This window comes from Austrofundulus limnaeus, unplaced genomic scaffold (genome assembly GCF_001266775.1).
Source record: "Austrofundulus limnaeus strain Quisiro unplaced genomic scaffold, Austrofundulus_limnaeus-1.0 Scaffold172, whole genome shotgun sequence".
Classification (NCBI taxonomy): Eukaryota; Metazoa; Chordata; class Actinopteri; order Cyprinodontiformes; family Rivulidae; genus Austrofundulus; species Austrofundulus limnaeus.
The window spans coordinates 685,098-699,516 of NW_013952574.1; the positions used below are offsets into that span (position 1 = coordinate 685,098).

Sequence of the window (14,419 nt, forward strand, 5' to 3'; positions counted from 1 at the left end):
ATGTTTGACTCATTACCAAATACATATTTTCTGTTTATTTGCGTGGAAGGAACAAACATATTTTTAATTGACTAAAATTTCTGTTTATTGTAAAGTTATTTTATACACAAAAATAGTTGCATTAATTGGTATAGTTAAACTAAGTAAAAAAAACTATATTTTTAGAAAATTAACTATTCTAGGTAAAATTTTAAAATGCTTTAAAGTCAGTCAATGATTTGGAAAGATTTTATTATGTGTCACAATGAATTGTGGCTTATTTGTTACTCAGCACTACCTACCTCTAAACTCAAATGCTAATGTTACTGTGTAGCTCACGTCTTATTTCCTGACTGGAATGAGACAGGAGTTAAATATGTTGTGATTCTCATGTCATGAATTAAACACTTCTATTCTTGTTTGTCTTTGTCTTTGTGAACAGCCCTGCCTCTGCCCAGCTCCAGTGTAGACGCTGTCGTCTGTGACCTGCCGTTTGGCAGAAAGTTTGGTACCAAAACAAACATGGCTGCCAAGCTGCCGCTCATCCTTAGCGAGATGGAGAGGTTTGTTTCTCTTTGTGTTAGTTTCAAATTTATTTAGGAAAGTGTTATTTAATTTTATGTTTGTTGAGATGATTTGCCCAGAATTTTTAAGCAGAGACTTATGCTACACTCCTGTAAAGATATAAAATGATTACAATTTGTCAAAATGTGTTTAAACTGCAACTAATTTTAGATTTTTTTTGTTTGTTTATCTAGAGTCCTTCGACTTGGTGGCATCCTGGTTGTTCTCCTGAGTCCTCAGTTGTCTTCTGTCATGAAAAAACTCCTAATTCAAAAACATTTTGAGTCAAAATCTAACGAGGAAGTAAAGCCTCAAGCTGGAATAGAAAACTGCCTTGTTCCATCCTTTGAGCAGCAGCCTTCTCAGCATCACTCAGATGTCCCATCCTCACCTGTCCAGGGCAAAGAGGTTCAGTTGTCTTCTCTGAAGCACCAAACAACTCTCAGAGTCAGCTTAGGAGCAATAGATGGGCTCATTCATAAATACTTGAAAACACTAATTTGATCAGTATTGATAAAAGTGTCTGAGTTTTCTTTTCTTTGTAACATATAGTGCGGTAAAGGTTGACTGTGCTAAAAATGTGATATTTTTTAGTGTTTATTCCATTTTAAGGGTATCAAATTAAAAATTGATAAATTTTACAGTTGTACAATTTTTGAAACTATATATAAAACAATATTTCAGTTTATCTTGTGGTTATAATAAAAAATATCAAAATACTGAATTTATAAACTGCTGGAAAACTAGAGAACTTGCATTATCTGCAAGATAAAGCACAATGAATGCTGAACGATTTTTACAAGAAAAAAAAATTTTTAGAATTGGCAAAAAAGCTGGAAAGTTTTTGGTGGCGTGACTTTTTTACTGGCTGTTCTAGACTTCTTGCACTGCCGCCCATTATTTTGCCATCTGCCACTGTTTAGCCCTGCTTAGCCCAGTTTTACACGGAGGGGCCAGACCAGCCATCTTACAGCTTAGGGTTTTTCATTCATTTCTTTGCTCCCATCCAAACTGTTTTGGCAGCCAGAATTTTACTCTGTCATTGTTAGATGCTAATGTCAGGTAAAAATGGATTACACAGATTTTTAGATATATTATGTATGTGTCATTTCAAAATACCCAGAGTTATTAAATGTGTTTTTATTTAGTTAAATTACTTCATCTTGAAGCAAAGTCGTTTGTTCATACATTAAAATTCAGAGGCCTCTGCCTTTTGACGAACACCACAGAGAAGGGAACAGCATGGAATCCACTGCGCATGCGCGGGTGCGCAGTGGAAGCCATGTTGGAGCTACGTTGGATTCGGGCTGGGATTTTTGACGCCGTATGCTTTTCTTAAAAATATCAGTTTTCAAACTTCGTCGGGGTTCGTCAACCGTACGCGATTGGAAACAATGAATTCCAGTGTCGACCTGTCCCGGCGGAATCCGCAGGAGGATTTCGAGCTGATCCAGAGGATAGGAAGCGGCACGTACGGAGATGTGTACAAGGTAAAAAACTGCAGGGAGGGAAGCTTAAGCGGTGAAGACATCATGTATAGGTTTCCTATCTGATTGTTTACCATTTGAGCTGTAGAAATCAACAGTTTGCAGACATGAATGAGTCGTTTCTAATGTAAGGTTATGAGCATGTATTTGTTGAGACGTTTACAGGCGCTGTATGGTTTTCTACCATTCATGTCTAGAATTCCATTGTCGGACACATTACCAAAACTGTATTGTGTTGATGTTTCTTTGCTTTTGTTGCCAGACTACTGTAAGACAGTACATACATTGACGTAATGCTAAAGCTTGTTAGCAGTAAATAAAAAAAAAAGCTTGGCTTCTGACACACCATAAATGATCACAGCTAACTGCGGTTGTTTACTGCTTGTTGGGACGTCTGGGAGCTCTGTCCGACAACGGATACAGCTACCCAGCTAGCATAAAGAAGCTAACCTGGCGCTTGCTTGGTTTCGCCTGAACGGGTGTCAAAAAAAGATGAGCAAGCAGCGATTTGGTATGGTACTGGAACATAAAAAGGAGCAGAGACACAAACTGTTATTTTCCAGGAAGTACAAATAGTATGTTTACAGACTAAATATGTTACAAACGACATGTCTAGGTTAGCCCTGACGAGGACTGACAGCTGTCTGGCTGGAGGAACACTTTTTTACCGAAGCTGGAGTCGGGCTCAGTGAGCTACCAGAGGAGTCATTTAATTTATTTTAACAATATGAACTAGTAAGCAGCTTGTGTGCTAATTTATGACCGGGGTATTCGACGTGAAGCGCCAGAACTGTTCAGTTTTTGGTGTTTCACGCTTTGAAGGCCCTGCTGCGTTGGTAGCAATCTGGGATCCAAACTGGAAAGGCAGTTCCGGAGCAGCAGCCCAACAACAGTCTGCAACACAGACAGCCACATCACCGTGTTTACTGTCATATTCAACAAACTGCAACTATGGTTTTCTTTTTGGCAAAGTTCACATTTTCACAGGAAATCATAAAATCATGCTACAGGTCATACAAACAAATGAGCTTATGCAGAATGCATGGTGCTACTATAAATCTATAGCTAGGTTAATAAAACATTAATTTTGTGTTTACAAAAAAAAAAGACTGGCATTAAGAATTGCATTTTTCTCAAACTCAGTCAAATTATGTAAGAGAAAATTGCGCGCACACCTTTCAGTTTGCTAACTGTTTGTTTTGGATTGTCTCTGTTGTGAAATTATATTTGACAGCCAGGGCAAGACAAGGTATTTAGCAAACTTGAGATTCCTCAGTCTCAGATATGAACAGGTTATGTTTGGTCAGCCACCAAGATCTCCATCATTTATCTTCGACTGCTCATCCGTGGTCCAGGAGAGAAACCCAGAAATCCCTCTTCCCTAGACACACTCCAGTTCCTCCCGGGGGATCCCAAGGCATTATCAGGTCAGAGAAGACATATAATCCCTAGGGCATATACTGGGTCTTCACCAGTTGATTCCCCAAAGAGTGGCATCCAGGAACCACCTCAACTGACTGTTCGATGCAGAGGAACAGCGACTGCTCTAATCCCCATCTTGTAATAAATAATAATACTAAAACATTTTATTTGAAGGCGCCTTTCATGGCACTCAAGGACACAGTACAATGTAAATACAATGCAATAAAACAAAAGAATAAAGCATAGAATAAAATAACAAAAAAAAACATCATAGTTTACATAATAAATAACAAATAAAAACAATATATAAAACAAAACATCCTACAAAAAAGTAGGGTTAATGGGAGATGGTGATTAAACTGATTAAGCCTGTTAAAAGAAAATAATTTTAATCTGTGATTTAAAAATGTAGACGGTAGGAGAGTTTTTGATGTCCGGTGGGAGAGAGTTCCAGAGGTGGGGTGCTGAGTAACTGAAAGCTCTTGAACCCATAGTGGTCAGATGAGCTGGCGGCTGAGTGAGTTGGATGGAGGAGGAAGACGTGAGAGTGTAGGAAGGTGTGTTAATGTGGAGAAGTTCTGTGAGATACTGAGGGGCAAGATTAATGAGGGCTTTGAAGGTGAGGAGCAAGATTTTATAGGAAATACGAAATTTGATAGGGAGCCAGTGAAGATGTTTTAGGACAGGTGGTGGAAGGGGTTCTGGAGATGATACGAACAGCTGAGTTTTGGACCAGTTGTAGTTTATGTAGATATTATATCTTGGATGATGGAGAACTTCAAGCCTGGCCAGAAGTCTAATTTCAACTGCTTGTACCCAGGATTATGTTAATTTTGTCATAATCTGTACATCATGACCATAGGTGAGGGTTGGAACACAGACATACCAGATGAAGACCTACAACTAAAATGGCATAGTTTCTGTCTTTTTAACCACGTGGCTGGTATCGATTCCAGTCATACACATAAAACATGATTTATTGAATTTACTTAACCAAGTTAGGTCAACTGGTTCCACTCAACTGAGTTGGGTAAATGTAACAAGATTTACACAATATATTAGGGCTGCCACAAACGATTATTTTAATAAGCGATTAATCACCGATTATTTATTCTATTAGTCGACCAATCGGATCATACGTTAATCGAATATAAAACATACAGCTTATCACATCAGAATGCAGCTGCTATTGTATAACTATGGTTAGATTTTAGCTATATGCTAACTAAAAATAATTGTTGTGGAAGGCAAGTTCTGCTCTGCAGATATTGCACAGGTTTCTCTTTCATTATCTTAAAATGATCCCACACTTTTGAGCTCCATTGCTGAGTAGCCATGATACCAGAGCCTGTCTGTATAATGTCTTGTGACGTCCACGGCCTACCCCAGTTACCACTACTGTGCATGTGTGTCAAGGACAGAAAGGCAGATGTGGCAGTGGAAGGTGTCAAAGCAGTTTGGAGAGAAAAACAAAGAACAACAAAAAAAAGAAAATGATTGATCGATTATTAAATTAGTCATCGATTATTTTAATAATCGATTAGTCGTCGATTAATCGTGGCAGCCCTACAATATATACAAGGAAAATCCCTTTGCTTAGTAAGTTAGTAACTTACTGGACTAGTACTTTACTACATCTTGATTGAGTGGAACCACTTGGCCTAACTTGGTTAGGTAAATTCAGCAAATATTTTATATTTTTTTTATTTTTTGGAGTGTATGATCAGTATATCATCCTTTGGAGTGGGTTTTTCATATTGTATCCTCCTGTGCTGCAGCTAATCTTGTTTGTTTCTAATTAAAGTTCTCTATCTTGCATTGTTTGAGACAGATAGCTCTGACAGAATATCTTCAGCAGGCAGCCAGCTGTGAGCTAAGCTGCCTTCCAAACCTGTCACAAACAGTGCAGAACTGATTAATGTGTACTTAGGTTTTTTTTTTAATAAACCATGAAAATAATTTACCTGGTTACCAACTTTTTTCTCTCTCATTGCTGCTAATGGCAGATATGTGATAAGGTTGGTATGTCGTTTAGACGTATCACATGGGGCATGCCTTAGTTCATGTTAATGGCAGGTGCTTGCCGAAGGTCAGTGCTCAAATGTGTAACTGTTGGATTAAAGGATGTGCTTCTGAGCACCAGGGTGTTTGGTAAGCCTCGTGGATGCCTATATTTGGTTCTACCAGTGGGAGAAAAAGTGTGGCTTGGACAGGAATGTTTGAGCAGGAAACAAAACATGAACTCTTGTTGGCTTGTTTTCTCTTCTGTTTGTAGCCCTGCCTCTCTGTAATCGTAATTAAAGAGTGGGGGGACAAGCTCTTTGACCACCATATCATAGATTTGATCCTTCAAAGAATTAGCCCCAGGAGAACTATGAAGTGTCTACTTCTTTTTTTTTTTTTTCTTTTAATCTTGTCAGGCTGCTAGAAATGCATTCATAAACAAGTAAAGATATGAAAAGTAATATCCCTATTAGCAGTTGAGGTTGGGCAATTTGTCAGTGTTTCACATCGTGCCATTTAGGCTTCCTCATTTTTGAGGCTTTTCCAAATCTTTGAAAAAGGAGCGTTTTTAAAGTCAACCCATCCTTTTCAGAATATGTTAGACATAGTCGAACTGCATGCAGCGTGCTTTTGTTTACCAACATGATTGGAGTGCAGTGTAATAAATCAAAGATAAGAGAATATCTGACTTCAATGACAATGGCGTTGTCATTCTACTATAATGCAGATAAATGTAATAATTTGTCACTTGGGTGGAACAGAGAAGCTGTGCTCTCATTTTGCTTTCCCACATCATTAAACTGCCTGTAAACAGCTTCAGTAAAGGCAAGTATCAGCTTGATGAATTGCTCTGAAATCACAGTAACCTGCTCCAGAGGTATTGCCATTATATCTGTCTTTACTTGTTGTGCTGTAGAAGGCAGATATCAACCATTTGCCACTGTACAGGAGGATTTGTGTTAATTTTTTTTTTTTTTTTTTTTTTTTTTGCGGTAACTGTCGTGGCTCAATAGAGAATCTGAGACAAGGCTTCATAATCAGTCAATGATAAGCCACTCTTAGTCTGGAAACACATCTCTTTTTTTAAACTTCATGGAAGGGTTGAGGACTGCTACCCCTAATGATATTTCGCTGGTTTTTTTTAAAAGTCTTATGACACAATTTATTATCATATAAGCAAGAATGGTCATTTATAGCATGTAATAGCTATATTATTTGCATATTCTTTGCACATTAAAATGTGACATATTCTAGACTGAACAAGAGTAATTGTGAGCACAGTTGGCCTTTCTTTTGCTGGTCCACCACGACCTGCCATAAAAGTAACAACTGGGAAAGACCTTATCAGATGAAGTCATCTTGGCTTTTTCTGTAAGTATAAAACACTGATATCTTTAAGAGTTATAAATGTGGTGAAGTTTACGATTTCCCATAGACAGCACTTGTTGTAATGTGCATGTGGGTGGCATAGGCTGGCAGTTGTGGAATTTAGGAATCCTTGTTTCGTGTGTGTGTGTGTGTGTGTGTGTGTGTGTGTGTGTGTGTGTGTGTGTGTGTGTGNGTGTGTGTGTGTGTGTGTGTGTGTGTGTGTGTGTGTGTGTGTGTGTGTGTGTGTTACACTCCCATTGTTTCACACTAGTCCAACTGAGGAAGGCCGTTAAGCGTCGAGCTGCGGTATGACACACACACAAAATCAGATGATTGCATGATTACATGCACAGCTGCACACACACAGATGGCTGCAGAGTCGCAGCTGAAGCTGTTGGACCGCAACCAAATTGTTTTTGTCACAGTTCCTTTTGTTTGTTTGAGCTCGGGGATGGACACATCATCTGATGTAAATAAAAGTAAGGTATCTAATGATCTGTTTGGATTAATACCATGCGCAGGAATTCAGTTCCCAGTTTGACAACTGTGTGTTTGTTCTAGAGGTAAAATTCATGTCATGTAGTAGCATAAGTTAGTCTCCGTGTCATTGTATTGATGATCTATTTATATCTTTTAGTGTTGCAGTTTGTTACCAATAACAACATGTGGTAGGAGACAAAACCAGATTTAATGAATAGTATGAGGGCTTTGTGTTTAGGCAGCAAGTATAATCTAATTCATTTTAAATTTCTACCTGCTGCTTAGGAAAAAGTAGGTCTGGGTGGTAGAACAAAAACGATGTATATTGGGATAGACAAGTGATCAATATCAATAGAAAATACATCTGATAGAAAGTTAGTAATTTCACTGAACTCAGATCCAGAATTGCATGACAATCTGGGGGATGTCGGCAAAGAAAAGACTTTATCCACTTGACCTCTCACAGTCAGCTAATCAAGGCTGGTGATATCGACTAATTCACTCACTCTTTGGTAAGTTAGCAACAACCTGTTGAGTAACATGCGCAGTAGCTCTTTCATGTATTGCCACAGTGCTTCATGTTGGGTGAAAGGAGAAAATGATGGCAGCTCTAGGAAAAAGATGGAGAATTAGGGGAAATCTTTAGTTGTCATTAATTCATAAGTGGCCAAAATCAACATGTTTGTCCAAAAATTCTCAGGCAAATGCTATACAGTACCGTACGTAAGCCAGATCTTAGCCTGCTACTTGGAATACACTTAAAACATGTTGAAACAGTTCAGCATGCAATCCAGTATTACTCCTTTATTAATCACCGCCTGAGCAATGAAATGACTGGAAAGATTAGCTCTCGTTCTGTCCCCTTCACAGTGGAAGCTGGCTGGGATAATGCCACTCTTTTTCACAGTTCAACCTAAACGAAGCTGCAATATGTACAGTTTGACAGGTGATAAAGTCAGTGAATCATTCCCTTCAAACAGGAACACCTGCCACTCTTGTCACAAGGTCTGATCAGTTGTTGTTTTTTTCTTCTGTTTTTGAACCAAGACAGCACTGTTTTCCAATTCTGAGGTTTATTTAAACCCTGTCAATCCTTGTTTTAGTGTTGACTGACGAAGCTGCATTCATTTAGTTTAGTTCTTTAAAATTGTATTGCATACTTTAAATGTCTGCATAGGGTTTGGATGGCTTGATGTAGCAGCAGTGTGTGAAATGTGTGCTGTGGGACTTCACAGACCAATGCTAAATACTTAGTACACTGAGCTAGATTTCCTTTTATCCAACATTTAGAACTGAAGGCTTTGAATAATTAAAGGAATTGCTAGACTTCATGTTGAAATGGACCTGAGAGGTTTTGGATTATTCTGTTGCATACTTTCACATTTCACTATTTTTTTACGCTAGTGGGTATTTTGTCAGAAGACGGGTACTAATTTAACACACTTGACTGGATTTAGTTTTTGCCTCACCTGTTCCTCCCCTGAGGCCACGCCATGTGAATGGCGGAGCGATGGAGCCGATAAGATCAGGACTGAGAAAACAACATGCTGACCTGCACCTCTACAGTCTTGCAAAATGAGATGTTATATTCATGCTTGTGTTATGCCTAATTGTCATACAGATTAAATGGTATTTTTTATTGAGAAAATGAGTAATTGTAAACACCTGAGCATATGAGATTATATGATTTATACAGGTTGCTAAAGTCACATTATTTCTCTTTAAGAAAAAAAATACAAACACATTTAAAAAATAGTGAAAGGACAGGTTCGGTGCAACTTTCATCATAAATCATAATATTTTATAGCTATTGGACCATATAGTGTTGAGAGGAAGTTTTAATCCCGAAGGTCAGTGTTGGTTTTGTCGCCCAAATCACTTTTTCTGTTGCGCTGTGTCAGCATTTATTGCTCAGTACGTCAGTCAGGTTGCAGGCTTTTCCAGTGATGTAATTTATTTACATGACTTCGGAACTGTTGGGTTTGGTGTTCCAGCCTGGGAGTTCATTTTAAAGAATGGCTTTGTTAGCATTTTCCCCCCGTTGTTAATTTTTTTCTTAAATAAAACAGTAAAGGTCTTATTTTTGATAGTAGGTTGTTGACCAAGCATTGAATACAATTTTCTGAAATGACAGAGCTAAATAAATTTTATTACTGCAGAGTCATTTGTTTGATAAAATTTGCTTATAACTTGGATGATATATTTACAAAGTCTGCAGCTTTTTTTCACTGCAGGAAAAGGGGATTTCTGCAGTAAGTGGGAGTTTCATGTTTTGTGGGAGGAGTTTGTCCAGAACATGATTGGTCTGTTTGACTTTTGTGGGCGTAATTGATTACGTTGGTTGTAATTACTATTTTGGGTGGGGTTTGAAGAAGCCCGCAGCAGCTTGGGGCTAGCTCAGTCGCAACGGCCAGGAAGCACTATATTTTAAAATATAAATTTTAGTCATAACTTGATACAGGTGCTAGCCGAACGAAATCTGAATGCCACACACGTGGAAGGATGTTTAACGATCTGGCTCGGTCAAAATGGCCGCCTGGAAAAAGATTGCCATTTTTAAATAATATTCATAAAATGAGATGGGAGGAAGGTGCAGGAAGTCAATTAATTATGTTTATCTTCTGTTTTAAATTATAAATAGACATTCAAAAAATTATATTTAGGCTACATGTTCACAATAATTTTACTATTGGCACAAAATTCCAAACTCCAATCACAGTTAAGACAAACTCCGCCCACAGAACAAGAAACTGGTATGTACTACTGGTATGTACTGCAGAGACCTCTACATGTATTCTTCAGTGTTTCTGATGCAACTTCTTCAAAGCTTCTAGTTATAGGAAAGAAACACTTTAATTAAAAAAATTGCATCAGCTAAAACTCCATTTCTTAACAGAAGATGAAGTTGGTGTAAAACTTTGACATGAAAGGTTGTGAAAGATATAAATTCAAGAAATGCTTGGTTTTGAACATTTTATTTGTGCGTGAATATTCTTATTTGCCCTATGACATAAGTTTGGAGGGGAAGAGAGGGAGAAAGTAGTCTCTCTGTGTGCTGTTGTGGCTGACAGTGACACTGGCTGATATGAGTAATCTCTGATCTGTCTACAGACTGAAGACACTGTCTGTGCTCCACACTGCTTCCATCACTTCTGCCTTTTCTCTTTGCATCTCTTTGTGTCTCTCCCCATCCCACCACCACTTTGTTTTGGTGTGGCTCTGCCTCTGTCATTCCACTCTTGCCTTTGCTCTTTTTTCCCCAAGTGCTTTTGCTCCAATCTAAAACACAACAAAAAAAAAACAGACTTTTATTTCTATTCTTACTGGTTATTAAATTTGTCGTCTTGTTTTTGTGTGAATGCTGTGGACGTGTGTAGGCAGTATTCTGAGGATTTGATGGTGAAGTTTTAGGTGCTGCTTGTACCATTTTTTTTCTCCTTTAGCTATAGGGGCTGCCCCTCTTCATGTGGGCTAACATCTTTATCAGCACATTATGCTTCACTTAGTCAAACAAAAAAAGTAAATAAAACAGAATGTGTGAAATTGTGTGAAATGTTTGCCTATCTAAATGTGATAAGCTCCTTCCAAAATGACCAAACCTGGATGTGCAATAAATGTTTCTCTGTCTCTGATGCTGGGTAAACAACTCTACAAGACAACAACCAGAACCTTGATGCTTTTTATTCCTCCTTCTCTGGTATAGAGATTTAAAAATTAAAACCAAGACCTGACACTTTCCTCCCAGACTCTTCTTCAAAGTTTTTATATCTTTTTTTTCCAGGAAGTTTTCATTCACATAATTATATTTCTTTCATTCTGTCATTTCTCTCATATTTCTGCTTCAGAGTCACACACCCACATCCATGGTCTAAAAGAAGAAGGCAATTCATGTCTCTGAAAAAGACCATCTTTTATTCATGTGCTTATATATAATTCCTCTTTTTTCCCTGCTGGCACTGCTCCCTAAGTGCAAAAATAGTTCACTATTTTTAGAAAAAAGAAAAAAAAAACACCCTCTGTCATCATGCTCTTCCTAATTTTCACGTTCTGTGTGGATCTTTTACTGATTTTTTTTTTTTTCTCAAAGTAATTCAGCAAGCATCTGAGACGGGATATCAAAGTGTTCCTAACATTGTTGCATTGTTTTCCAGCTTCACATTCTTTTCTGCCAAATGTTTGGTTTTTATTTGTGTTTGTTGTTTGCGTCAGTGAATTATTCAGTTTGTCACTAATTAAGTCTAAAAACAACGAGCACCTGGTGTTTATAGAAAAACGAGAGGAAGTTGCACATTTTATAACGTCATTTGATGTTCTCTAATAAACCCCCCTGACAAGTGTTCCCTGTGTGTTTTCAGACGCACTGATCAGTTCGTCTCTTTGTGTTCTTTCAGGCTCGGAATGTAAACACAGGAGAGCTGGCTGCTATCAAAGTCATCAAACTGGAACCGGGTGAGTTACCTCTTCTTACTATTTATTTCCTTTTTTGTCCCTAAATTGTACAATCCGGGTCTTTATCAACCCCTTGTTTTCTTTTGTTGTCCTTATTTTTCATACTTTCCCCGCTTTTTCTCCATCACCATTTTACTTTTGTTTTACTACCTCTGGTCCTCCAACCCACTACTTTCTTCCTTTTCTCTCCCTCTTACATGTTTTTCATTGTTTTTATTTGGACAAAGGCAAATAAAGAAAAGCTTTCTAAGTTACAGGGTAACTGGAGAAACATATTTGCTGAATACTTTTAATTAAACTGCGGTTGAAGTCCTCTGTTTAGGATTTTTGTTTCTGTAATTATGGCAGTTTTTTCTTTTCATTGTTCTGTCGTAATAAGATGTTTAAGGCAAATAAACGGTTGCTTTAATGAAGTGTGTTTATACGTGTTACGACGGTAGGTGAGGACTTTGCTGTCGTCCAGCAGGAGATCTTGATGATGAAGGACTGTAAGCACTCGAACATTGTTGCCTATTTTGGCAGTTATCTCCGGTAAGTGTGTGAATGGTGTGTGCCAGATGTGCAATATGTGGTTGCAGCTGTTATTAAAATGAATGTTGTTAATATCCAAGCTTATTTTATTGCATGAAACAAAGAGCTGATTGCTACAGAAGTGTGAAGTGAAGTCATATATTTTAGAGCTTTTGACGATGTGTTAAGGTGCACTCACAATTTGTTTTTGTTTGTTTAGGAGAGATAAGTTATGGATCAGCATGGAGTACTGTGGAGGAGGTTCTCTGCAGGATATTTATCATGGTAAGGGCAATGTGTTACCAGCAAAAACACACTTTATTGGGTTTTTTGTTTTACTTATTTATTCTTTTGTTTCCTGCTTCTTTCCAACAGTAACTGGGCCGTTGTCAGAGTCTCAGATAGCCTACATGTCACGGGAGACCCTGCAGGTACTTTATGCATTAAACACAGTATTTACAAACTCTGTTTTTGGTGAAGAAGTGGGGTTTTTCTAAGATGCTTTCATTAATTATTTCTGTTTACTATGGTTCCACTTTTTTTTTAAATACGTTGCTTTTTATTCTTTAACAGGTTGAGACAAAATGAGAAATGATATGATAATAATAATAAAAATCAGAGAAACAAAGGTTTAATGTTAATAAATGAAACATACTATAAAATAGCTTTTCTTAAATTTCAGAAGAGTTTGTATAAACTGTTTCTAGCCTCCAAACAGTCGGCGTAAAGCTCCTCTATTCCTCAAACCCAGAAGGTGTGGATACAGCTCCCTTCCTGTGGAGCTATACAACTTCATCTCACAGCTTTTTCTGAGACATTTAAGAAAACAACACTGGTTGTAGATGGAGGTTAATGGGACAACTTCAATTTGTAAATAAATGTTAATAAAGAAAACAAATGGTGCATCTAGAAATTTCTACATCTCTAAAATTATATTTCCTTGTGTGTTGTGCATAATTGACATGATCCATTTTTCTTCAATATGTTTTTTAACACATATCTCGTTTTGCAATTTTTTATCATTTCAACAATTAATATATCAAAACTTCCAGCTCCTTCAGGACATTCTGGCCATGATTTTGGTGTTTCAGCCATATACACTTTTTGAGATATTTATCCTTTTCGGATATTTTTGTTCTTATTGAAAATGAATAAAGCTTTCTTCAACACCCACATTCCTTCAAAATAGTTAAACCTTTCCTACACTTTTCGCTTGTTGTCTGATTGCTCTTTTTAAACTTCTTTGTGCTTATTTTAGATTCCTTCTGCTTCTTTTATTTTTTTTTCTGCATTCTTTGCTATCTTTCTGCTCTTTTCAGCTATTTTGCTAATACATTTTTTGTGCTTTTGTCAGCTTCTTTCTGCTAAATTAAGCTTTTTTATGCTTCTTTCAGCTGTTTTCTGCAAGTTAAGCTGCTTTTTAGTTATTTTCAGCTAATTTTTGCTGTTTTAGCTGAAGTCAATTCTTTATGATAATTTCAGCTGCTTGATTCAGCGTACCTGGGCTCTTTTTGTTTCTTTGTGCTAGATTAAGGTTTTCATCTACTTTTAACTACTTTTCCTCTAATTTCAGCTTTTTTGAATATTTTCAAATTTGCTAAATTTTTGTACATATTTTTTCTGCAGAAATCTTTCAACAAGTATTCACACTTGATTCATATTTTCTAGTTTGAACGTTTTATATTAATTTTTATGCTTATGATGTTTTTTGTTTCACACAACAAAATTTAGTTGTTGCGTGATATCGTGATGCAAGGAAGTGACTACTGTTTATTACAGTAATCATATTATAGGATCATAAATTGGTTCTAGAGCTTTAGGCTTGGGTAATATGCAACCTCTGTTTTGCATTAATGTTTCAAGTTTTTTTTTAATGTTTTCATTAAATCAGGCTGTGTTCAATTAACAACAAGACACAAAAGTGTACAGGATACAAGGTGACAAAATGCAGAAATAAGAGACAAAATATCAGTAACATCAGCTGCTGTATATTTCTGTTCACAGGGTTTGTATTACCTACACAGCAAAGGCAAAATGCACAGAGACATCAAGGTGAGCTTTGACAAATGTGTATTAAATAGAAACAGAAACTGTGTAATATTTTATGTTGCCTTTTATAATATTTATGGATGTGGAAAAAAAAAAAATATATATAT

The 14,419-nt window shown here is 37.1% G+C and overlaps 2 protein-coding genes across 9 annotated transcripts in view; both read left to right on the plus strand.

The window, feature by feature from the left end:
• The window catches only part of thumpd2 (THUMP domain containing 2), a 7,648-nt gene extending 6,386 nt beyond the window's left edge, over positions 1 to 1,262 (plus strand). Inside the window, exons 10-11 of the mRNA XM_014017573.1 lie at positions 422 to 542; positions 738 to 1,262. Coding sequence (XP_013873027.1) covers positions 422 to 542; positions 738 to 1,047 — 431 coding nt within the window. The 3' untranslated portion in view covers positions 1,048 to 1,262. The remainder of the gene's footprint in view (positions 1 to 421; positions 543 to 737) is intronic.
• A 535-nt stretch (positions 1,263 to 1,797) lies between these two features.
• The window catches only part of LOC106523971 (mitogen-activated protein kinase kinase kinase kinase 3), a 49,601-nt gene continuing 36,979 nt past the window's right edge, over positions 1,798 to 14,419 (plus strand). For 5 of the 8 annotated variants that reach the window (XM_014017564.1, XM_014017569.1, XM_014017567.1 and 2 more), the window contains exons 1-6: positions 1,798 to 2,033; positions 11,696 to 11,753; positions 12,194 to 12,284; positions 12,484 to 12,548; positions 12,639 to 12,694; positions 14,268 to 14,315. In XM_014017564.1, coding sequence (XP_013873018.1) covers positions 1,938 to 2,033; positions 11,696 to 11,753; positions 12,194 to 12,284; positions 12,484 to 12,548; positions 12,639 to 12,694; positions 14,268 to 14,315 — 414 coding nt within the window. In that variant the 5' untranslated portion in view covers positions 1,798 to 1,937. The remainder of the gene's footprint in view (positions 2,034 to 11,695; positions 11,754 to 12,193; positions 12,285 to 12,483; positions 12,549 to 12,638; positions 12,695 to 14,267; positions 14,316 to 14,419) is intronic. The other 3 variants (XM_014017572.1, XM_014017568.1, XM_014017571.1) reach the window with 2 other exon arrangements.